The following is a 25309-nucleotide window of genomic DNA, read 5'->3' on the forward strand; positions in this document are numbered from 1 at the left end:
CAAAGAAAGCACTTTAACTCATGATCCAGAATGCTCTACAGGCCTGTCCAGATCATCATCCCTCGTTTACCACCCAACTTCATAAGCAATAGTTCTACTTTTACTGACAATTTATTTATGAAATAACACTGGGTCTAATACCGGTTCCTGACGAAAACTGTTACTTTTCCCCCAGCTGGTGACACTCTCCCATTGAAAATTATTTGTCAGCCGATTTTTACCCGCTTTAGCCCCTGCTGCTACTCTATGGCGGGCATTTCCCACGAATCAACTGCACAAGTCTGCTCAGTGTTTTAGCTGAAGGCGTAAGCGGTGAACGAAATCCCGACCCCAGCCCTTCTCTCGCCCCTCGCTCGTTACTGAATTTGAGACTCGCACGGCTTCCCGCGAGCGGCCGTTTCCCGCCGCCCCGCCCCGCGCCCCTCCCCCCCGGCTGAGGGGGCACGCGCGCACTCGAGCTCCTCCCCCCCGCGCTAGGGCGGAGCGCGGGGCGACGGCGCGTGCGTCGCTGCGCGCTGTCAGGGGCGGGGCCTGGCACGCGCGCGGCGTGCGTCACTTCCTGTGCGGACAGCGTTCGCGCCGGGGACGGTCGGGTCGGGGCAGCGGTTGCTGGGAGCCTGTGAGGAGGGACGATGAGCGACAGCGGGGAGCAGAACTACGGCGAGCGGGTAATACACGGAGCCTGAGTGTGCAGCCCGGCCGGGCCTCACGTCGCCCTTCTTCGGGCGGTGCGGCCGCTCCCGGTGTCCCCGTTCTGCGGCCCTGTGCGGAGAGGGCAGTTGAGCAGCTAAAGGAGGGACCGCCGCAGCGCGGCGTGCGAGGAAACCTCGGCGAAGCCTGCGGGGAGGCCAAGCTGGGCTGGGTTTTGGCGCGGGAAAATGGCCGCCGGCCCGGTCGTGAAAGGAAATGGGGGCGCGGGGCGAGGACGCTCTAGCTGCCCGCCCGCCCGCGCGCTCCATGGTGAGTCTTCCCGACGCCATCTTGGGCTGGTGACCAGGCGCTCCGGGAGAGGGACAAAATGGCCGAGAGCGGCCGAGTTGCGCGTCCCGGGACCCGTGGCCGTGCCCCCCGCAGCGCGGAGGCCAGGCTCTCCCTCGGCCTAGCGCGGCTGTATAGCACGTCCGCAACAGGCTGTTACATTTGTCGTGCCACGAGGGTGGTCGGGCTCTGGGAGGCCCGCGAGGAAGCAGAGTCCCTGGCTGCTTTCCGTGTCCTGGTGGTGGGGCCGGGCGGTCGCTGCCAATTTTTAAGGCGGCTCTGCCAGGCGGGCGGGGAGAAAGCGCCCTGCTCCCCCGTTGTCCCGCCCCCCGCCCCGTGTGCTCCTGATCGCCTCCCGCCAGGCTCTTGGCCCACGTCCGCTCCCGCCGCCCCTGTTTAGGTCTGCGGGCTCCGGACGTGTGATCGGGGGCGTCGCGAGCTCCTCCGAGCTCGCCGTGGGGTGAGAGGAGGCTGCTCTGCGGCTATCTAGGCTGGTGGCGTGGTGACCGTCCGTACTTCTGCTGTCTTTGTAGCCTGTGTCCTGTATCCCTTAGCCTTGTGACTTAACAGAATAGAAAGGGACAATGCGAAAAGGTAGTAGTTGTATCCTTCATTGTACTCTCTCCAAAACTGCATTGCAATTTGCTTTTGGTGAATTACTTAATAAGCTGAACTCTGACTTGCTGCTCTTTGTGCTTGCTTGTAAAATATTAATTTTGCTTACTGATGGAGTTGCAGCTTTGCATCCACGTGGCTTGGTCTCTAACTTAATTTAAATGTGACTGCAGTAGTTGGATAGTAAACCTCAGTGAACTCTCATAGTGCTAAGGCAGTATTTTCTATGCTTGCATTGTGAAACTTGCAATACAGTAGAAGGTATCTTTAAACAAGCTACTGCAAAATATTACTGGCTGGGTGAATTTCACTAAAGTTGCAGATCACTTGCAACAGTTCACATTGGAGTTTAATCTGTACTTCAAAAGTACATATAGTTGGTTGGGGGGTGGGGGGTTTTTGGGGGGGTAGGGAAACAGCGTTGTTTTCCTTTTGGGATCTTTTGCTGCCACAAAGAAGTGCAATACAGGAATCAATCAGTATTGTATTTTGTTCTATTTTCAACATAAGTCTAACTTCTTAACTTATTGCAGCATCAGAGGGAGTTGTTTAGATGATTGGTAGTTTAGATTTTAAACTTGCCCTGGAGATTTCAGAAAACTTTTTTTTAAAGCGAATTTAATAATGCTGGGCAGGAAATGGTATTCTTGCAATGCCTCTCTTTGGTTAATATGGGTTTTCATATTCGGATTTACTCTAATAAGCATTATTAGTATGTGAGTGTTTCTTCTTCAAGGCAGGTTAGAAATGTTAGAAAAAGCTGATCTCCTGGAAGGTAAAAATGGTAGATGATTTTGAACAATGAAAGACAGGGACTAAAGAATAGACTTCTACGCCCCTTTCCCCCCATCATTGTTTTTCACTAATGTTTTCATATTACAACCAGTAGCTTTTCTGCAATGGAGTATTGCTTCTGACTTGCTCAAATGGATTACTGCATGTTAGTTAAATATGAGAACTAATTACTACAGTGCAAGTCAGATTGAAAACCAATTTAAGATGATAGCTTAATTTTAGAAGGTAGGTTACCCTGACAAACTGTACTATCTTTATTTAGCATGAATGGAAATGTTAAAAAATATTGTTGTGAAGTCTTTTTGAAACAATTGGTGAAGGGTGTGATAGGACAGCAGTTGCTGTGCTGTTGTGCTTTTTCCCCATGCCCATTTTTCTATTTTATCTCTTCTGGACTTCTTAAAAAAAATAAATCATGTTCAGGCAATCTCTACTGTAAAGAAGGCTTAAGATGAGTTATGTCCCATTAGAGCTTGTTCAGAAGAATAACATTATTTCTATGCAAATGAACTTTTGTGACTCACTTATAGGTAAGTCCTGCATGATATATATGCTTGTAAAAGTAAAAAGTACAATAATTTAGCTTCAAGCCTACTGTTGTAGACTAGATCAGACATTGGCTTTTCTAATGCTATGCCAGTGTTACTTACAGATATCCTTTGCTTGCTTAAGGCTTGTATTTTACCAAATCATTGGCTTTCTACTTCTTCAAGCTGGGCTCTGAAGTCTCCACTTCACAAAGTAGGAACGTTGTTTGGATAAATAATCTAGGATATGGCTTTACAGCTGGCTGTTAAACTGTTCCAAGCCAATGCTGCCAACAAGAATTACTCTTCTGAAATTGTGTTCCTGCTCCTTCCCTTCTACCAGTGCTAGTGGCTGTAGTCAGGTCAGATCTGGGAACTGAATCAGCTGAAATTTATTTCCTGATTCAATTTCCAGCTGCATTGGTTCACAGACTTGACTGACTGTATAGCCACATGAGCCTTAGGGTCAGTGGAGAAGAACTACTCTGTGCTGGTGGAAGTAGTGGGACTTGCTATCTCAGTGGCAACTGAAACTTAAATTGGTTTATGTCATGACTATCCTAATATTGATTCCTTGTCAAATTGTTTCATGTACCTTATGCTTCATAGTGATATGAAACTCTGAAATCTTTTTTTTAAATTGAAGAGATGATAAATGATTAAATGTTACCAGTATTTCAGATGTTTGACTTCTGACAGCATGCGGTGAGACAGATTGCCGCTTTCTTCCAAGTCACTTCTATTTTGTATTCTTTCATGGAAATTTTGTTCACTCCTGAGATGCATGTGCGGTTTGTGCACAGAAGGCTTGGAAAGAAAGCTGGTTAGGAAAAGTCTTGCTTCCTTTATTCTCTGAATATTTGGAACCTCCAAATAGTGAGTTAGCTAATATTGACTATGATTACTTGGTATGTGTCTGATCAGGGTAAAAAAAAGTTTAATCTGATAGCCAGATTTCTCTTTTTACTGTCAAAATACCTTGAATGGTTATAGATTACTTAAAAGGTAAAGTCAGTGTTTTTGAGAATATTATATCATCTCTCAGAAATAAATTGTGGAAGAAGTTCTAAGGAAGCAGTCTGAGATGGTCAGAAACGATCGAATAGCTTGCTGCCACCAAAAGTATGGGTCATTCTCCTTTCTTCTCCTTCACTGTCTGGCACTTGATCTGACCTCTTGGTGATTCAGTACTCTAAGCCACCCGAAAATCATTTGCTTTTTGTTGTTGGATTAGTTTCCTCCTAGCTTAGTGTACTGAGGTCAGCTAACTGAGGTCAGAGTGAATGGCAGACATAGTGGAAGGAAGCTAGGTTTTGGTGCTGTTGAACTGTTAGATCAAGAGCTCAGCCTTTTAAATCAGTCTCTTTTTTGTGTGTGTGCTCTTTGGAAGCTGTTGACTAAATTGAAATATTTAGGCTTTGGTTAGAATCTTTTGGAAAGAAAATGTTACATCTCTGAATTTACCTTGTGTTAGTACCTTCATTGTTTTATAAATTTGCTTTAACAAGGTCTTGGAAGGAAAATGCTAGAAGTGAGTATGTTCTGCAAGCTGCTGCAGGCTGCTTTCCCTCTTGATAGGGGATTCCCAGCCCCCACCAGTGATGTGGTGATGGGGTGGCTTCAGAGTGGGTCAGGATCAATTCACTGAACCGCTGGAAAACAAATGTGGGAACAGAGGTAGAAGCTGTTATTTCTCTGGATTCGGCAGTAAAGAGGTTGAAGGAGTGTGCAGTTAGCACAATTACACCTTTAACAGATTTGCAGTCAGATTTGGTGAAACAATGTGACGCTCCACCTTTTGGAAAGCAGGTGGAAATACATAAGTTTATAGGGATTTAGTATAAATAATACTAAAATTTTGCTTGACTGGCTATATTTTAAATTGTTAAATAACTTAAATTATTACTTATTATAATTAATTCCTGTGAGGAAAAACTGGATCTCTGAAGTACAAAAAGCACATGATCCTAGCTTACATACATTATAGCTGCTTCTGTCAATGGAAGTTTTCTTAAACTACTGTGTCCCCAGAATAGTTCTGCTTTTGTGATATTCCGTACTGTCAGAGTAGATGAATGTAGCAATCTTTATGAATGTACTTAGAGGTGTAAAAAACCAAAAAGCCTCAACAGAATTACATGTCATTTGATTATGTTTGAAGTATGTTTGAAGGATAATTCAGAAACCACAACTTAAGGTCTTCCCCTTCATCATGTATTATTGGCATTCAAGTGGAAATAGGTAGGATTTGTAGGTACAGATCAAGTGACCTGGTGCCTTTTAAAATCTGCGGTTCAGAAATTCAAGGTTAGAAAAATGGTTATTTTGGAATGATTATTTGGAGTGGTTATTTGGGAATCTGGAAGTGTTTAAAATTTAACAGTGAACACAGCCTTGATCTGCTTACCTGCAATGTTTAAAAATAGGTAGGAGAAACAAGCTAGTTTTTCCTCTATCTCTGTTCTTCCATGTGTCATGAGCAAGGAGCTTGCTTCATCTTATTTAGCAAAAGGTAGAAAAAGAGAACGTTGTATTAAGAATAAGAAAAGCAGATAGCAGAAACTGTCAAATTTAAGTGAACTATGGGGGGGAATGGCTTGTGTAAACCCTCAACAGGAGATGGTATAATGGGGCATAAACTAAGTTTGGAGTTCTGCTGGCTAGTGATGTTTGAAAAGCCCTAATTTAGGTAGGGAGAATTCCCTTAGGTGAGGAAGGGTAATAGCTTTTCAATTCTAGAGATTATTACCAGTCTTAGTAATACCTTGAGCAGATGAGGTGCAATTAGTTCCTCTGAGACTTGGAACAAGAAAGAAGTGACATAATACTGTAAAATATGGTCAAGTTAAGTTTAAGCTTTGGAAGAGGATGATCCAGGAAAAATGTTGTAGGTTTAAAAACAGCAAAATGTTGTGAAATCCAAAGAAGCTATATGAAAATAAACCAGTTGCCTAATTTTCGGATGTAGTTATCATGCAGTTGTCTTCAGGTTTTTATTTTTTGTAGGCTTCCATCAGTATAAAAGAGCAAAGATCATCCTAAAAGTGTGTCAAATAGATGAAGACTTAGATCATTTGCTTATTCTAGTGCCACTTCTATAATTTCTTCAAAGCCTAGTGTTTCTAAAAACTAAGGTCGGGGAGGGGGGTGCAATGGCTTTGGAGTATGTTTCTGGGCAAGGTCTTCCTCCCTGCTGCTTCCTTCCCACTCCCAAAGCATCATACATTCTTTCTGTTTTCTTCAATATTAGATATTCTGTCTCTGGACCTTACTCCTTCTGTTTAGACTGAATTTGTCAAGAGTATAATGTTTTAGGAATTAAGTATTTTTCTCAAATATAGAACAGCCTTAGTTTTGGTTTTATCATTCCTTCAAATCTTGTTTTTTATAAAGTCTAAAAATATTTTGAAATACTACTTGTGGTTAAATTAATATATGAGACTTCAGAACTCATCTCAGGATTTTTATAATATAGTAATGAGCTTAGGATAAATTTGGTATTTGTGACAACTTAGTTCTCAGTACTTGCACTACTTTGCAGGTGTAGTAATGAGGTGTTTATAGTTTAATGGAACTGATCACACATTTTGACAAAGAATATGGCCATGACCAACTTTGTTTTATTTCTGTGGCTCTCAGTATTAATTGAAAATCTGCTTCATCCTGCAAGTACTTTCTCCTCCTCCTCCTCCTCCCCCAGGTGTATATGGCGGGCAATTGTAAATAGCTAGACTTCATTCTGAATGGTATAGAAGTGGTTCAAGCAAAACTAAAATTTGATTTAGCAAATAGATTTTTAAATGTTTGGTACTTTTTCTATTAGTGGTACTATTGGTACTCTTTCTATTAGTGAGAATTTCAAAAGAGGTTGTATTCAAATTCTAAGAAACATTACCTAGATAAATAGTTTTGAACAAATTCTGCTACTCTGTTTAGTGAGCATTGTCAAGACTTGACCCACGATTTAGAACTTAGTCTCTTTCTAAAGAGATATGGCCAAATAGGTGAGATTTTTGCTAAATTTTAAATTTCCTCTAATATCTTGATGTAAATAATACCTTCCGGTGTGTTCAAACTAAAAGTTGAAGCCATGTGACTGAATTTAGCATTGTATTGATTAAAAATACAAAAATTGAAAGGGATAGTTAGGTTATGTCATTACCAAAATAGATTACAAGTAAATAATAAAGGAGATGGGATGCTTTTCCAGAGCAATACTTGTGTTTACAGAAATACACAGAAATAAAATGTGTTACAGAAAATACAGTTCTGTATTTTCATTCTGTGGAAAATCATATTTTACTTGGAAGTGTGAACCCTGCATGTGTAATCACACTTGTGCAGGCAAAGTAGATGTGAGTTTTAAAACTAGGCCTTCTAAACTGTGAGAACGTCCCAAAACAGTAACGCAATCATAAGTCAATGAATGAAAACTACTCTGTGCTTTCTGCATTCAAAAAGCACATCAGTTAGCCTCTGACCATAGCAGGGACTTATTTTACCAAGTCATTTCTTGCTGATTTTGTCTTAAGTATGTGGCTGATGAATTACAAAATACTTGAATTTCTTAATGCCAGCACTGATGAGTAAGTCTTTAGTTGGTCCATTGTACACTTGATATTAAATGTAGGCATAAATAGTGAATTCAGTTACTTAGTACTAAGTTAAATTGAATTGACTGAATCTGTTTATAAAATTGTAGGAAAGTCGGTAGATTCAATTCTTGAACTGCATATATAGTCAAAGTCCACAAAACTTTTTTTTTCTAGTTTCAGTTTTGGCACTAGATTTTATCCTGGAGTTTTTAAATATTCTTCATCCTGTTCTTTTTCTATTAAGGTTAATGTTGAAGAAGGAAAATGCGGAAGTCGCCATTTGACAAGTTTTATAAATGAGAATTATTTGAAGCTCAGGAATAAGTGAAGCTGAAATTTGAAAAAAAAGAAAGTGAATGCATGCTAATTATCAGACCAGAAGTCCCACTTATAGAATATTGAGCAATTTGTGTGAAGTGGGGAAGATGAAAGAAGTCAGAATTTGAAACGGAAGAATGAAGAAAAGGAATAAAAATGAAGTTAAGATAAGAAGTAATCTGGAATCTGAAAGCACTACGCTAAGTAATTACTAGTCTGTTTATGTGTCCCTGTATATTTTGCTAAACATGCATGCATTATCTGTTTAATAGCAAAACTATATGCAGGGTAAAGAAGTGTCTACCAGGGAAAAACTTCTTAAAAATCTAGGCAGTTCTAATTCCAACTGCCCGGACACATAGATATGATTTTTTACCATTTATTTCACTGGAGCTTGTTTACAGACTTTAGGTAAACCAGAAATTGTGTACAAATTAGGCTTTCAATATCTGCGTGCAGGAATCCCGTTCTGCTTCCAGAAGCGGAAGTGCTCATGGGTCTGGCAAGTCGGGGAGGCACACTCCTGCAAGATCTCGATCTAAGGAGGACTCAAGGCGTTCCAGGTCAAAATCTAGATCCAGGTCTGAATCCAGGTGAGTTTACTTCTTTTACCTCTTCCTCCTCTTCGCAAGTCAGATGTCTTTGGATTATTATGGCAGAGATGAACTGAAGTCTAATTTAGCCCATTCTGTTGCCGAAGGTAATTGGTGATCTATGAACATTGAATACAAAGGGGCACATGTGGTTTCTGTATTGAAAAGCTGAATCGTCAAGTTAGGTCGTCTTTTTGAGGACTTTTTTTGAGAAGTTGTGTGCTACATAGGCTTGCATCTTTACTGATATAGTTTGTAGGAGACCTGCCTTTTAAGTTTAAGCCTTAAAATAATGGCTGGTTTCTTGGGTATGAAGCGTTAGGTGCTCTAGATCTTTCTGTGCATTAAAAGAAACTAGTGCATCCACAGATTTCTCCTTTACAGGCCACAGTAATGTTACGGATTTTTTTACTGCAAGCAATAATGTTTTCAAAGTAGTAGCTCGTATATTTCTGCCAAAAAAAGAGGCAATAGACATGAATGTGAATTGCAACAGATCTCTTTCTTACCTTTAAAATATATATTCATCTGAAAATTAATAGACTGAAAAACTGGAGCATTTTCCTGTGCTCAAAAGTTGTGGAGAAAGTAGCTTTTTGTATTTGTTACAAGGCAACACAAATGGACACTATGAAAATGCATTTTTGACTGTATTAACAGTCCTTTTATTTATCTGCCAAATAAGCTGTACATACAGGATTCTTCTACAGAATACTTCTTGAAAGTGTTAAGGAACTTCACACTGAGCAATAAGCTATGCTCATAGTCTAAAAATAAGATAATCAACAAACATCATTGTGCTAGCCACTTAACATTGAATTTACTAGATATGTCCTCTAAGAGGTGCATGCTTAGTATCTATTTAAAAAGAGTGAATGGAAAGGCAACAAAACCTGTAAATGGGTGAATGACGTCGTTTGTATTAAGAACCTAGATAGTTCAGTGCTGACTAAACAAGGAAATGAGTGTTCCTTTGCTCATTTGTAAGCATTCAGAGGAAGAAAAAAAATCAGATTTCAGTAGTGGGTTTTCCTGTTGAGCTGTTCACAATATGTTTTTGTGTATAAACACTGAATTAGGCTTACCAAAATAAGGCTAGGATCAGGGTGGGGGACAGAGGACAACTTTGAAAGACATTATTCCTTTAGCAATAACCCATGATAGAAAATACTATCAAGTACTGTGTTTTGGTCTGCTTGCAAGATTAGAATTAATCTACCAGGAGCCAGGGAGCGTATCACAAATGTAGCCTGACTGCATGTTGAGATGAGAGCTGATACAGATTATTCCACCTTCTCTGGCCACCTCTGCACACCTGGTTTTCCTTTAGGTGAAAACTGGGTGCAGTGGCAGGGACACAGCTGCAAGATATTCCAGTTGATCCTGCAGTCAGTATTGCAGGCTCAGAGTACAGCAGTGCTGCAGTTTGGGGAGCTAATGAAGTTAAGCATAACTATGTACAGTATGAAGGGCTTTTTATGAGAAGGTAAATAGTTGGGAGTTTTGACAGAGGAATGGGCATGTTTTTTCCTCTGTACTTCAGGCTCAGTCATAATTGTCAAGTTATGCACTTAATTCCTATAGTAGAAGAATGAAAATGTCAAACTAAATACTTGGTATTTTTATTTTAAAAAATATAATTTAAAATAATTTATATTATTTAATGATTCTAATTTAAATATTTATAATAAATATTGCTTTACTTGGTATGAAACTGGAGTGACCTAAGGGAACTGCTAGTAGTGAGAGATGCATGGGATAGTTCAAGAGGACTAAAACCTTGCTCAAAGCAGTCAGCTCTGGGCTCAGACCATGTTGCTTTATGCAGCTGGCTTTTGAAAACCTCTAACGATGGAGACTACACAACCTCTTTGGGCAGCCTTTTGCTTTCTAAAACCACAAGCATGTCAGGGCCTAGCCCAGCATGTTCTAGGCACCTTAATTCATAATCTCCAGGGTTTTAATTCTCTTCTTTTAAAGCCTTGTGTTTCACTCACAAAATACCCAGGTTATTATGTAAGAATGCGGACACAGGTTGTATACAATGCTGAAAGAAGCAAACACAACATCTGGAAATCCAAAGTCCTGGCACTGTAGTATATATTTTTTAAACAAACTGAGTAAACTGCTAGCTCTTACAAGAAATTGCCCTTTAAATAATATCCTTGCAGCTGCAGGTTCAGTGGTTTTCTTGATGAACAGCAGGAAAAGCTTATGACTGCCATGGTTTCCTGAGCATCTAACAGCCATCCTGAAAATGCCTATGGCTGAAAATACTGGAAGTATATTGCAGTTAGAATGGATTCATTAGTGATTTTGAGTAGAATTGTAGTCTTGTGTCGAGGCACACATTTAGAATCAACATACTTAGGTCTGTTTTCAGTGCCGTCACACGTTTGGATGTGATCATGAGCAGGTCGTGTAAATCTTGGTCGTGTAAATTATGGAGAAGTAATGTTGTGAGAACTTTCATATTTCTTGGTGGTTTCTGTTGCAAATGCATTTTTGGGTCACTAGTATTATAAATTTTGATTTGGGAACAGATCTGTGTCCTTTTATATTTATCAGTTGGAGCTTGGGCATATTTGATTAAGAAATTCAAAGCTGCTTTTTATTGAAGCTTCCTCAGTAGTATAGGGGAAACCCTCTGCAAGCATTTTTTTGTTATTACTTCTTCTTTTTTTTTTTTTTTTTGGCTGGTTCTGTATGTTCTTAAAGTCTAAACACTTTTCAACAGAGGAATAGGGTTTTCACCTGTGGTGGTTTGGCAGCAAAGGAGAGCAACAGGAGTAACACTCAGCATTTAAGGTACCATATATAAGCAATGCCTATTTGAAATAAGTATTGTTCTTTCAGATAGCAGTTTGTCTAGTTTAAGTGTTCAGTTCTTGTTCTTTGGGATGGATACATTTTAAAACCTGGAACATCAGTTCTGTGTTTGTCTTCAGATGAGCTTTTTCAAAGGATAAAATGTGGCCATATGCAGGTGCTGAGCTTCATATATGTTTGGCATTTCATTGTCTTTCTGCACTGCCTTTCCTGCCTCATTTGGGAGTTCAATCACTTTCTTCTCCTTTCTGTTGCCAAAAATCATAAGGCTTGTTCTTTCTAAATACATTGTTATAGGTAAGTGTTGTAATGAGATGAGTTGAACAGGAGTTAGTCTCTCTTCCTAAAACACGTGTATATGCTTCCAGTTGAGGAAGACGGGACTAGCTGGCTCACTCCTGAAAGGGCTGGAGACGTAATTTTTTAAGGAGGCTTTCAACTTGAATATGTCATGCAGTTTGGCAGTCTGGTGGACACCTAGTGAGAAATCCTGACAACAGGAGCTATTAAATACTCAGGAGAGTAAAAACCAGTTCAGGTTAAGAACTTCCATCATGCCAGTGTAGCAGTTGGTTACTCTGAAACATGATTCTGCAGTGATAGTAGCTTCTAATCTCAGTAATACTTGTTCCCTTGTCCTTCTACTTTGCAGAGGCTATTTAAGGCACCAGTGAGAGTCTGAAGGCTAACAATTTGTGACTAAGAGCATTTCCCCCCCTGCCCCCCTCCCCAAATATTGCATTGTTAAATGCACTTCTTAGCCTTGCAGTAATTGTCTTTGTAAATGTTGTGTAGCATGCAAGTTGTTCAGTGAGCGTGAGCAGCAGGCAAAGTCAGGAATGTTACTACATTGTAAGTGTTCTACCTGCTCAGCTTCTCAACTAAGGATCAACTGTATTTTGAAGGACTGAAGACTTAGTGGAAGTAATTGAAGTGTTTCGTGACCTCGTCTCCACAGACCTAGTGCTGTCGGGAAAACATTTCTGGAACCCTTCTGAAGAGAAGTAGGCTGAAATTATCGAGCTGTTGCACCTTTGCCTAAATACACTACAAGTCTGAATGTGTAAAACTAGCTTACACATGCAGCTGATGTTAAGTAACTGTTGAAATACCGGAATGTGGATAAACCTACTACCACTTTGTTATAAAGGTTTAATCTCTTGAATGCTGATGAACTCTGTTTTGGAGATATTTCGCAAGCTTCTGTGCTTTAAGTTATGTACTACATAAAAAGTATATTTGCCTTTCAGTTTCATTAAGAGCTGTGTTATTCTGAGTGCTAGAATAAGCACCTCTGCAATCATGGATGTTCTATATGAAGACACACTTACAATTTATTCCTGTTCCCTTTCTCTGCTAGGACTTTGAGATAGCCACCGCAGCTATTTTATTTTTGCTTAAATGCTACTGTAAATGCTGTGATTATTCTAAGCGTATGCTGTTTCAAGCCCAGATAACCTTATTAGAGAAAATTAGAAACTATTGGGGAGTTAAAAGCTAATTATAATGAAAGTTGAGGTTCCTTCCCCCCCCCCTTTTTTTTCTTTTTTCATTAATAGAAATGCTCTGAGAGCATCTGCAGTAATCTAACTGTAAAGGTGACTGATAAAAATTGGTTACCTTTGTCTTCTGGAATACAACTTAATCAGGTGGTACTGCAAGTTCTTAGAAAATGGTTTGGGCTTTTGTTTTTGAATGTCTGACTTTTTTTGCTTTTTTTGAAAGGTTCAAAAAACCTGTAGCTTTATTTATTGTAAATCCTTCTTGCAGATCTAGATCGAGGAGAAGTTCTCGTAGACACTACACAAGATCACGCTCTCGTTCCCGCTCTCATAGGAGATCCAGAAGTAGGTCTTACAGTCGGGATTATCGGCGACGACACAGTCACAGCCATTCACCCATGTCTACTCGCAGACGTCATATTGGAAACAGGGTAGGTCTGTTACAAAAGTAGGTGATTAATCCCTAGTCTTGAATGCATCTTAAAATTGCTAAATTCAGTCATCAGGGTTTTCCAGAAAAACATTCTGCTCTTAAGAAATTAAGTCATTTATCTCAACTTTTAATTGCAAAGTAAAACTACTTTCCTGGTAAACTAGTGAATGGTAGTAAAATGCAGTTACAGAAGACAGGTATCCTTATTCTGAAAATCTTTCTGTAAACTTAAGAACCTGTATGCGGTTTGACTGTTTTTCATCTCCTGTGCTTTGTTGGTATAGCAGAATAAGTATTAAGTTTGACTCTTCAGGTACTGAATTGATCCTATTTAATTTTATAGCTTGAAAAACAAAATTGGGGAACTTTATTTTTATCTACTACAGTAAACCTTAAGAAAGCTCTAGTAGGAAAATTAAGGTCTATTTACCTATTTAAAAATACTTTAAAATTAAGTTCTATTTATGGTTGAGATTGTCATTTTGGTTTTGATATACCTTGGATCTCCATTAATTAGCAATGTCTGTAGAATTTAAGATTTGGGGGGGGTGGGAGAGGGGAGGTGGGGGTTGTTTTGTGTTTGGGGTTTTTGTGTGGGTTGTGTGGTTTTTGTTATTGTTTTGTGTGTGGGTGGCTTTTGTTTGTTTGTTTTTCCCCCCAAATGCCTTTAGAAAGGAGGGAGAAATGTTTATTGTTCCTTGATTAGGAAGACTAGAAAATTAAAACATTTAATAAAGACACCACCAAGACAGATTTTAACTAAATGAATGCATGCAAGCCAACTTTTAGCTGCTTACAGCTGCAGGTGACAAAGCAGCATGGATCACTTAAGTTGGGGAGGGGAGAGTGATAAATAATACAAATGAAGAGGTGATCTAGGCCCATCCATCATGTGCAACAGTCACCAGCTAGTGTGGGAAAAGTGTGGTGTGTGGGTGTGGTTTTTATTTTTTTTTATTTTGTATGTATATTATAAAAATAAATAGCATACCCTTTTTGTGTTGTCGCTATAGTTGCTACAGTATGCTAAGAAATGAAAGGTATTTCTGTGAAAGGAGGTTGTATATCTGTATATTTTTCTCATAAAAGTGTCTACTTGCAAATTAAACTAACAAATTGCTGCAGTGTGTTTTTTTATTCTGTCTTGAATTGTTGGCGGACTCAAATTTGTGAAACATTTTTTGTATTGCAAATTAAGCAATTTTATTCTAATAGATATCTCTTTCTTTAGGCAAATCCTGACCCAAACTGTTGTCTTGGTGTGTTTGGATTGAGTCTGTACACCACAGAAAGGGATCTGAGAGAAGTTTTCTCCAAGTATGGTCCAATTGCTGATGTTTCCATTGTGTATGATCAGCAGTCTCGGCGTTCAAGAGGATTTGCATTTGTGTACTTTGAAAACGTCGAGGATGCTAAGGAAGTAGGTTGGAGTAGAGAAAGAATGTCTTATTTACTGTGTTTTCAGTTGCTGGGATGTAACAGGATGTAGCCTGGGAAGCTCACTGTTCAACCTTTGAAACGGTATAAGAATCTTTTTGTATTCATCCCTTTTAAATGTTTGACGTAATCATAGTGCAAACTAATGCTAAGCGAACTTCTGTCACCTGAAAAGGAAGGATCTACTTATCTAAGCATTATTTCAAGTAGTGTGTCGATAGCAGATGTAGTTTTTCTTGTGTGCAAAGGGATCACTTGCAGAAACATTTTTTGTTTTCCCGGTTACTTTTACTTAAAATTCCTCTCTTCACTGATAACTTTCACTGTGGTGATAGTGCACATGGATAAATTGTGGGATTCTTTGAGATTAAAAAAGTGCCCTTTGTCAGCAGTTTCTCCAGATTCCTAAATCTGGGTGGAAAGCAAATACATAGAACATGGTAGAGGCTGTCTTGAAAACTGTGTTCAAGAACACATGTTCCAGGCCACTACTTTCTCTTCCCTGCCTTCTCAGGGCCTAAAATGTCTTCAGCACCTTACCATAAACTTCAGAATCTTAATTCAAGTGATCAAAGTCTACTGTGTACCAGAGGAAAAAGTGTAAGGGCATGGACACCGGTCCCTGTGCAGGCTGAGTTGTTGTATAATTCACCAAAGCAAACTTCAGCCTAGCCATAGTGCAAACTATGTCAACAGGAAGAAGAAAATAGAGACACTGGTTCCCTCCAGTTTAACTGTGAGATGAAAATTCCTTCCTAACCTCGTGTGTGGTGATCTTTTTAATGTTGAGCATGTTCAGAGTGCACCACACTGGTGTGCGAGTTTCTCACGTGCTCAAGTGCACTGTAGGAGCATCAGTGTGCATTCTGATGACTTCTGGTGCTTCAGAGAAGTCGGGGGGGGGGGGGGAAGAGGGGGAATTTTTTCTGAAAGGCCAGGCAAAATACTTCAGTGCCAGTGTCTCTGCAAGTGATTTTTGGAAACACTAAAGCATCAGATAAATTTAAATAATATCAATACTGCATAAGAAGTTTGGGGATTTTGTGTTTACAAGTAAAACGGAGTGAACAGGGAAGGGAACTCACTAGCCGTAGAATTCGGCACTTGAGCCTGCTCTTGAAAGACATTGGGCTGATGGGTTGTAATCAGGCTTACATTCTGCATGAATTCAGTCTCTTATGAACTGCAATGTCTTTTATCAAATTTGGCATGAAGGCCTGTTAGGTTGAAGCTTTGTATGTAGGTCCTGCTACCTGGCAGAAAAAACAATGGCTTTTTTTCTTGATATGCATTTTATTTATGATTCAAATATGATCACAGCCAAGGTCACAGTAGAATTTGAGGATGTATTTGAGGAAAAAACTTAGTTGACATACAGCACTAATCTGATAACTTATAAATGTTGTGCTTCATGTTCCGTGGAGTAGTTATACCTCCCCTCATATGCACAGGTGTCTCTTATCATGTAAGATACAGACTTACTAAAATTACTGTTTAAATCATGTTCCTTTCAGGCATTTCATACTATATAAGTCATATTTTAAACACTTACTGAAGCTTACTTCCGGTTGTCCTAGAAATCCTTGAAGTGCAAGTTCAGTGTTATGTACCAGGCATAAGTGAAATTTAGACTTGAATCTTAATTGAGCGATTTTAAGACTTAGTATTTGAGACAGTGGTTAGAAACTTTTGTTGGTATTAAAGTTTAAACCTACAGCTGATTGTGTTTTATCACTCTGCATAGGCTAAAGAACGTGCCAATGGAATGGAGCTGGATGGAAGAAGGATCCGGGTAGACTTCTCCATAACAAAAAGACCTCACACACCTACCCCTGGTATCTACATGGGAAGACCCACTTAGTAAGTGACCTGATTTTTTGTAACAGTAAGGGATAAGATTCATACAGTGTGCTGTATTTTATTCATATTGTTCAGCATCCCCCCCAAGAGTCCTGCTTCTGTGTGCTTTTCATTTTTTAACAGGCTTATACTTTAATGCGCTGTTCTGAAAGCCAGCCTGTATGTGTAGTTTGGTATTTAGGCCTAAAATGAATATATTTCCTTACTTCTGAATTGTATGCTCCAATGTGGACATTTCAGTACTGGGAACTAAAATACAAAAATCACTGTTGATGCCTAATTATGTTTAAAAAAAAACAACACTCTCAGATGACTTTTAGGTCACTTAGGCACACTTAGGTGTGCTAACACTGATGTGGTTATCTAGCAAAGTTTCAGAAAGTTACAAACTTGACTGATTAAGGAGGCTCTGCAAATTTAAAAAAAACAAACAAAAACTACATATGTGAACAACTGTCAGTAGTAATGCTTATCTTTCCAGTCCTTTAAATAGCAGGTTCATTTATATAGTACTTGTCAGTGACTGATCCAGGGTCAATGAGCAGAAGCCCGTGTTCATTGCTTATGCTGCCCAGACATGAATTGTCTAAACATTTAAAGTTTACAGTGAGAATTTCAGATGTTTTCTAAATGATACTAAGTTGCTTATGATTAATGGGTGGTCTCCTATATGCCTTCAAACATTAATGGCTTTGTAAGCCGTAGTTTTTAGGAAGAACAGAGTACAATAGCAAATACTAGTTGTGCAGCTTTGTGTCTGTTTTCCCTATCCAAAGAGTATACGTTTAGTTTAAAGTTAACAAGAATGTGAATTGTTTTCCCAAGTTTAAAAGCTTTCAACTGATGGTACTGGTGATGGTGTACCTGATTTAATACTGAGGTTGTAAGTTACTCTTTTAATGGGGAAATTCTTCCAAAAGGAGCTTTGAGAGTTAAAAGTGAATGAAAGGTTGGCACAGAATGGAATTCCTCTTGTGTCTGCAATATCAAAAGGTTAAGAGCTTTCAGACCAAGGAGGAAAGCTGATAGTTGTTTTAAAGTTCAAGCACTTTAAAAAGCAATGATTTAAGCATTGATGGGGAAGGAGGAGTGCTCATGCAGTCACTTCAACTGTGAGGATGGGTGGTAATAATGCTAACACTCCCACTTACCTGATGATACAGTTTGCTATAATGTGTGCTTTCTGACTTTATGCCTACTGTGAAGCACTATGGACAATATGTAGTGTTTTATATTTTATTAAATGTAATTCTGTTTTACTGCTTGTAGTGGCAGCTCACGACGACGAGATTACTATGACAGAGGGTATGATAGAGGATATGATGATCGTGACTATTACAGCAGATCATACAGGTGAACCAACACTTGTAATACTAGCCTGCTTCTTAAACTGTGCTTTTTCACCTCCACTTCTACCTATCTAAGTGTTGCCAGTTTATCTTAGAGATGTATTTTAGAATGTTCTTTTACTCACTCTTGTTCTGGAATCTTACTACAAAATCTTTATCAAAATAACTGCTCAATACAAATCCATGTGCTGGCGAGGCTGATAAATACTTTGAATGGAATATTTAATTGTGGTCTGAGTTGATTCATAATGCTTTTTTAGTCTGTATTAAATTTTGGAAAACGAAGTACATTCTTTATACTGTCATACTAAATTTTCATTGGTTCATCTCTGTTAGCAATAAAGCGGTGGGAACAGAGGTGCAGACCTAATGCTTGAATTTGTCTTATAATGCCAAATTGTATTTGGAGTGGAATCAGATTGTAGAGAGTAGGAGATGCCAGTGGTTGCCAATATCCCTTATTAATAACTGTGGCCTCTCAACTATTGCCAGAAATGAGGAATCAGAAATTGAAAGACTAAACTTGTCTGTACTGGGCACTTATGTGAAAAGGCTTTTTTAACATACTGGTAACTTAATTGTATATAAAGTAAACAGTGTTACAAAACCACACACAAAGCTTAATTGTCCAGTAACAAAGTAGCTAAATTGTTGCATGGAGCTGGAAAGGAGATTACCTTCCACTGGGCAGTGTGTCAGTTAACTCCTTGGCACCCATAACTGGGATTTCCTTGTCATGATGCCTGATGAACAACACCTGCATAAGCTAGTAGTAGGAAATCACAAGTTTAAATGGAAAAACTAGAGGAGAAACTGAAAAACCATGCTTCTTAGTAGACTTAACAGATTCTGCTGTAAGGTATGTGCAGAGTTTAATTCTGAGTTGCGGCTAGCATTTCTTAGAATCTGGCAGAGTCCAGGTCTCTTCAGTCTACAAGGACAAAGCTGCAGTGTTCAATAGACCTTAACCATCCTGCCAAATTTCTGTCTGATTTAAGGGGGGAGGGGCGGGAGTGATGGTATTTTACATTCTAGAAGGTCATAGCTAATTGTTTCTAAACATCTTCCACCTTGTTATTAGACAAGCATGAATGAGAAAATACTGCGAGCAGACATTTTTCCAGAGAGGGTTTACAGCAGTAAAATAGTTTGACTCGTGTGTCAGAATGATAAGGGGTGACTGAATCTCACCACAAAATCTAGCTTTCTGCTTAACCAGGATAATGAGGAAGCCCCCTCTTAATGCTGTCCAGCAGTCACTGTTTCCTGAAGTGATTTGTGTGTTCACAAGCTGTCGTAATCTGGTAGTTTAAATTTTGCTTTTCATGCATAGAGATGCTTATCTTAAACTAATCTAGTTTCATCCTCCCTTTTAAGTATGTATTCAGTCTTTCTTTTAAAAAAAAAAAAAAGAAAAAAGAGAGAGATGAAAGTGCATATCAGTCTGCTTCTGTTACACTAAAACAGATTTCGGTGCATCAAATAACATTTTCTGTTTTAACTTTACTCAAACTTCTCTTATTTGGGGTAGGAGGGACTTAACTTTTCCATTGTTCTGGTTTTCTGTAGCAGTTTCCACTTAAACTATTTTCTTCTCAGACGTAAAAGATTCAGTACTGCTTCTGTTATTCCTGTGTCTTCTGGATTGACATTTGCCTGATCCTCTGTCAGGTTTGACCTGTTTGTTCTTTTTGGAAATTCACGCCTCCTATTCCTGTCTGTCTTCAATCTACACTTTTGTGTTCAACACCACAGTAGTTAACTTCAGAAAAGACACGAGCTGTGAATGTTTAATGTTAAGACTGCCAGCAGCTCCTGCCCCTTGTAAAATGCATTTGTCTGGGACACTGTTCAGTTAGGTGTAAGGGTAACAGACTTAATCTTTTCTATCTGTAATTACTAAATGTGTATATGGTTGCAGAATCATATAGTACTTCCTGAGCTGTTTTCCTGGCTTTAATGCATCTGCACTGGGTGGATATATTGTTGCCTAATGTGATATGGGAAGTACATGAATTGAAGTTGCATTATCACCTTGTAGCTCAGGGATGATATAAATGCTAAATACTGTGATATTAGTTAGCTTTCAGGGTACTTTTCTGTTACTTTCTAAATACAAAGGAAAAAAAAATCTTCTGTGTATTTTATTGATACTCATATGGTCATTGTCAGGATGTGATGCCAGCTCTCTTCTCCTTTTCTGTTTCCTACTACCTTTAGTCTTTCTCTTTCCCAGGCTGTTGCCATTGCTTCCCATCTGCTTTTCCCACTTTATCATTGTCTGGTAAACTAAGTGCCTTACTTCTACAAAGCTTCTAGTGCTGCAGGATGGGAGTGAAGGTGCTCCTGATAAATTACAGTGGATACAGGAGACAAAAATGTCCTACTTCTTTCTGGGACACAGTCTTTAGAGAAGGTATTCTAACTAAAATCTTAAGTTGAGACTGGATATGCAAGAACCAAGATGTGTTGGTTTTCATCTTGCCCACAATTGTATGTGGGCTTTTATAGTGACAGTAAGAGGGAGATGTGACCCAAAAGCAGCTCCCTGACTAAATTTCCAGTTCGTTTCAGAGCACACAGTACAACATTTCCAGGACAGTTACCATAGCCTCTTCTCACCTCTTCTTGTAAAGATAAGAAAGTCACATCTAGTAGGTAAATTGATTGAAGGTGTTTGTCAAAGGTTTGGAAACTGAAAAGTCTTGTAACATAGTCTGTCGGGCAGTCTGTGAAGCGGTGCTACTTGTGTTTCCCATCTTCCGTTTTGTTTTGCTTGTGGTTCTAATGTAGGCCTGTCAAATGGAGGGGGCATATATAAGGACCAGCAAAAGATTTGGGGCTGTGCAGTGTTTGGTAAGACTTTCTTCTGTTGCTTCTTTATGGAAGACGTTTCCTTCTCTCGTAGTGGGTAGGTCAGGGTGTACTGGTTGTCCTTCTTGAAATCTGTTATTGCTTTTGTGTTCTTAAAATGTGCTTTAAAATTCCTGTATATAAGGAATTTCCTTGTTTAAGTTATGATGTGTGTAAGTCTTCACTTAAATGTTACTTTTGTCCTTCCTGATGGTGAATTGTAACTCAGATCTTTGTAAGACATTATCAGAAGCTGGAAGTTGTTTCAGCTCTGTTTGCACTAGTGAGAATAGTTGCAAAGACTGTGATAGTGACTGGACATAAAGAAGAATCTGTGGATTAGAAAAGGAAAAACGGACTAGTAAGAAGTGATGCGAGAAGATGAACCACTACTTCAGTTAGTGGAGCAGTTTGCATAGTAGCATATCAGAATTAAGGACCATGCTTCGGTTCAGCTCTTCCAGATGGTCAGGCTCTAGGCAATGTTCTGACTTTCCTGCACACTCTCCTAAGTTTGTTATGTGGATTAGGGCTTTAGGATAGAAATACTAAGAGTATTGACAGTTCCAGGGAGGTTGTTTTCCATTCCCTTACTTTAAAAGGGGGGGCTTCAAGCCCTTCAAAGATGCAGTAGAACACTGCATCCTAGTCCACCACTCTAGAAAATAGTAACAATTACTTGCATTTTTTCTTTCTTGCCTTCTGTGCAATAAAGCCTTAAGGAAAATAAAAGTTCAGATGGGAATTGTCAGGTTAAAACTTAATTTCTCCATATTGCCATGGAATGTTTATTTTTGTCTGGAAAAGAGTGGCTGTAAACAGGATAATCTGAATTTACATGCAGGGTATCTACCTAAAGGAGAAGACTTAAAAAACAAACAAACAAACAAAAAAAAAACCCCACTGCCTTTCTGATCAACAAGTCCCCTTTTTCCTTCATATGATTGCAGCCCTTGAGAACTGCTGCAAGAGAGCTATAGTAGTCACCTATACTCAGTAATTCAAACTTAATTCAGTCTTCTCCCTGCAACACTGACTGCAAAAGCTCCTGGCAACAAATAATAAATTCTACAAGGATGGGCAGTGATCACTTCAACTTACTCTCTTAAGTATTTGGGCACTTTAGGCAGGCTCTGAATCCCAGCCTTGAAACTTTTTAGGTTAGCGGTGAGATGGCCTCCTGTGTCTCACAAGTAAGTGCTGTGATAAGCTGTGTTTAAAAAAAACAGAGGAAAGTAGACAAACAGCAGTCTAGCAACTACATGGCTAAGCAGAACCCGGTAAATTGTTGTAGGCATGTTGTATAATGAAATATCTAGGGAGGAGATTCTTACTATACTCTTTCTTCTGTACTTCAGCTGTTCCCATTCTTTATTCTTTTAGAGCAAAGCCCTTGACCTGCACCTTGACAATTTAGTACGTGGAAGTGCCAGACTAGCTGCTGGATACTGTTAAAATGTTGTAATCAACTGTTTCAGTTCTAAACAGCTTTTCTATAAGGACAAGTTGTACCACTCTTATTCTAAAGATGCTCTTTAGATGGTCACTAAGTGTTAAAACATAAGGGTGTTTTTCCTGCCTCAGCCACAGAATCTACATGCTCATGTTTCCTCAGGACAGTGAACTTACCTTGATACTTTAAAAGGGGGGGGGGGGGGAAGCTTGCCTCAAGTGTGTAAGCATCTGAGAACGAAAACAGTCTTTGAAGTGAAGGCTATGGACCAATCTCAGATTGCTGCTCTTTGGAGAGTATGACATTGTAAAATGCAATACTGATCAACTGGAATATGAATTCTCTAACTGCTTCTTGATGCTGTGTTTAAGCCAACTTCTTCCAAGAAGATGTAAAACTAACTGTAATGAGAAAGTAAGTTAATGTTATCCAGTGTAGGAACTAGATGGTTTCTTGTCTCTGAATCATTTTCTTATGCTTGATGATGCATTTTGTTCGTATGATTTTATTATTTTTTGTTACTTTATTTTGAAAATTTTTTAAAGTCAGAATTCTTTTGTCTTCACAGAGGGGGCGGAGGAGGTGGAGGAGGAGGGTGGAGAGCTGTCCAAGACAGGGATCAGTTTTACAGGTATGATGGGAAAGGTTTCAATTTCTGGACAACAGTGAAAGTATTTCTGTATGTGGTTATGAGCATTTAATGAAACAGGTCTAGGATATCTTCAGATATGTTAACAGAAATGGGGTGGGTGCTGAATATATGCAGCTCTTCAGCGAACAGTGTGATTCACTTTAAGGCTCCCTCATTATGTAAAGGTGTGAGGTTAGTATAGGGACAGATTAATGCAGCTTTGCACAAGGAAAACCTGTGGTTGTGGTGGGGGGGGGGGTTCCCTCAAGAAGTTAATATGCTGAATGTGTGGGGGTGGGTTGGGGGGAGGTTGAATTACTATTAAGGGAAACTTTAGTGGAACTAGACAAGGAAAACAAAACTTGGAGTGCCTAGATGGGAGGGGATTCCTAGGGCTTGGGGGATGGGTTTGGATGTAGCAGAGTGCTGTTCAGATCAACTCTCCATCTGAGAATAAATATCTAAATTCAGAGTTAAGGTAAGACTTCATTTATTCTGCTTGCTTGGGATGCTGTTGACTTTAACCTTCATGTAGTCAAATTGAATGCAAGAGCTTATTTCTTTTACTAGTCCAAAGTAATATTACTGTGACTAGTTGCTCATGAAAAGAATATTAAGAAAATTCAAATGTTTTCCTTGTTATCCAGTAGAAATATTATCAGCTCTTTATGTGCTCTGCTAGCTTTCGCGAGTGTACTCGTTGATACCAGGATTGGGATAGAGAGAGGTATCCATATAAAGCTGCTGCCACTTGTCTGCTATAGGCATTAACAAAGAAAATGATTGTGTTTGTCCTCTTTCACAGGAGAAGGTCGCCATCCCCATACTACAGCCGAGGGGGCTACAGATCTCGATCCAGATCTCGGTCCTATTCACCTCGTGAGTAATCTTATCTTAGAGCTAGCAAATAAAAAGTAAACTTTTTCTTTGTCTGAAGTTCTTCCTTGAACTTTTGTCTGCATTAAAAACTATTCTGACTTCAGGGGGAGGGGAGGGTGTTTTTAACAACAGTTTCATTTAATGTGTTTCTCTGAGCAAATGACTACCTTGAGGACAGAGCAGCAAGCTTGCAAAAACTAAACTAGGTAGTGTCACTTTAAAAGTTTGAAGCTATATCTCTCTTGGGAACTAAGTTACAACAGCACTTTTTATAGCATGTTGACAGTGTGCTTAAGTCTAAGACCGCAATATCAAATTGTCAAGCTCTGCATGTTCTAGTGCTGGAAGTAAATTTCCCAACTTTAACTTGCTAAAGAGGAGGCTAACTTAATCTGAGGTCCATACAGTACTACTTTTTCCAAATTGCTTATCTACATAGAATATAAAGCTGTATTTTGATAGCAAAAGTTAATGAAGTGCAAAGTACAACATTCATAATGTATTTCCTTTGTAATGGTTACATGGTTTAAAGCTATTTGTATAATGGATAGGTGGTATTCTCATGTTTATTCTGTGTGTTCAAATGAAAACAAGTGCAACTGCTTTTGCTGATAAATAGAGAAACCAACCTCGGCCACTGGCAGAAAGTTAGAATGTAAATTCTTTTCTTCATATGCTGAAGTATCAGCCCTGTGCATATGAGATGTCTTGGGGTTTTTCTACACAAAGGAACTTACTGGTAGAATTGTACTGTTGCATTTTGTTGTAGACAAGTCATTAGGCTCTTGAATTTGTTGTTGCAGGTTTGAGGTATATCAGTGAATTCACACAACTTTTAAAATCTGTCAATACTTGGAAATCTAATAGGTGTGTATATCTTTTTTCTTTCAGGTCGCTATTAAAGCATGACATGTAGAGGAATTTCTAGCTGCAGCCTTTGAGTTGAAATTGCAAGTTTGTGGACAATATTTTTATTGTCTCTTCTGTTTAAAAACAAGTGAACAGTGCCTAGTGAATAGGTGACTTTTACACCTTTTATGAAGACTACTCTTTCTGTGATGTTAAATGCTGTTTCATTCTGCCTATTTGTGTAGTTTGGTGCTTTGTTTCAATTTGTGTTTTGAAGAGTATGTTTTGCATGTATTTTTTTAGTCTCCATTTTGACTCCTGAAAGGTTTCTATTGTAAAAACAAACTTCAGTTAGTTTTTTTTTCTACTGATTCCAAGGTATTCTGAAGATCAAAACCTGTGTAAAACACTTTCAAAAAGTTGAAAAAAATAAAAAAATTTTTTTTTCCTACTTTACCTTTGCCAAGTATAAATGTGGGTTGTAAAAGTTCTACAACACTACCTTTTTACACAGTATTCCAGAAGGCATAGCATGAAGCCCAGAAATAAAATTCACACAAATTAACTTTGTATTGCTGTGATTTTGGTAATTGTTTTATAAATGTAGTGCCTTCAGGTATAGTAACCCAGTGTTTGGAGACATCCATATGTAACTTGTACGGTAGCAGGAACAAGAAACATCATTCAGCAATACTGGAGCAAGACTAAACTCTTGGTAATGTTGTGCAAGCTTGTGGTGTTTGAGATTTATGAGCTTTAACACATTGCATCACCTGACTAAGGTGGGGAGAGCTTAGAAGTGGGAGAGGACTT

The 25309-nt window shown here is 39.0% G+C and overlaps 1 protein-coding gene across 1 annotated transcript; it reads left to right on the plus strand.

Annotated features, from left to right (window-relative positions):
• The first annotated feature begins 546 nt into the window (after positions 1 to 546).
• On the plus strand, positions 547 to 24947 carry TRA2B (transformer 2 beta homolog). The gene is made up of 9 exons (XM_013950360.2): positions 547 to 668; positions 8288 to 8421; positions 13021 to 13183; positions 14417 to 14605; positions 16367 to 16482; positions 17752 to 17835; positions 22706 to 22768; positions 23574 to 23647; positions 24539 to 24947. The coding sequence occupies exons 1-9, from the start codon at positions 633 to 635 to the stop codon at positions 24547 to 24549; spliced, it is 870 nt and encodes a 289-aa protein (XP_013805814.1). The 5' UTR covers positions 547 to 632; the 3' UTR covers positions 24550 to 24947.
• Positions 24948 to 25309: the final 362 nt, after the last annotated feature.

The sequence above is a fragment of the Apteryx mantelli genome, chromosome 9 (assembly GCF_036417845.1).
Source record: "Apteryx mantelli isolate bAptMan1 chromosome 9, bAptMan1.hap1, whole genome shotgun sequence".
In the NCBI taxonomy this organism is placed as follows: domain Eukaryota; kingdom Metazoa; phylum Chordata; class Aves; order Apterygiformes; family Apterygidae; genus Apteryx; species Apteryx mantelli.

Excerpts from the sequence above, each read along its gene's own strand:
- TRA2B (XM_013950360.2), top strand. The coding sequence starts at position 633 with ATGAGCGACAGCGGGGAGCAGAACTACGGCGAGCGG. Across the intron at positions 14,606-16,366 it reads ACGTCGAGGATGCTAAGGAA|GCTAAAGAACGTGCCAATGG; the intron begins GTAGGTTGGAGT and ends CACTCTGCATAG. Across the intron at positions 22,769-23,573 it reads GACAGGGATCAGTTTTACAG|GAGAAGGTCGCCATCCCCAT; the intron begins GTATGATGGGAA and ends CCTCTTTCACAG.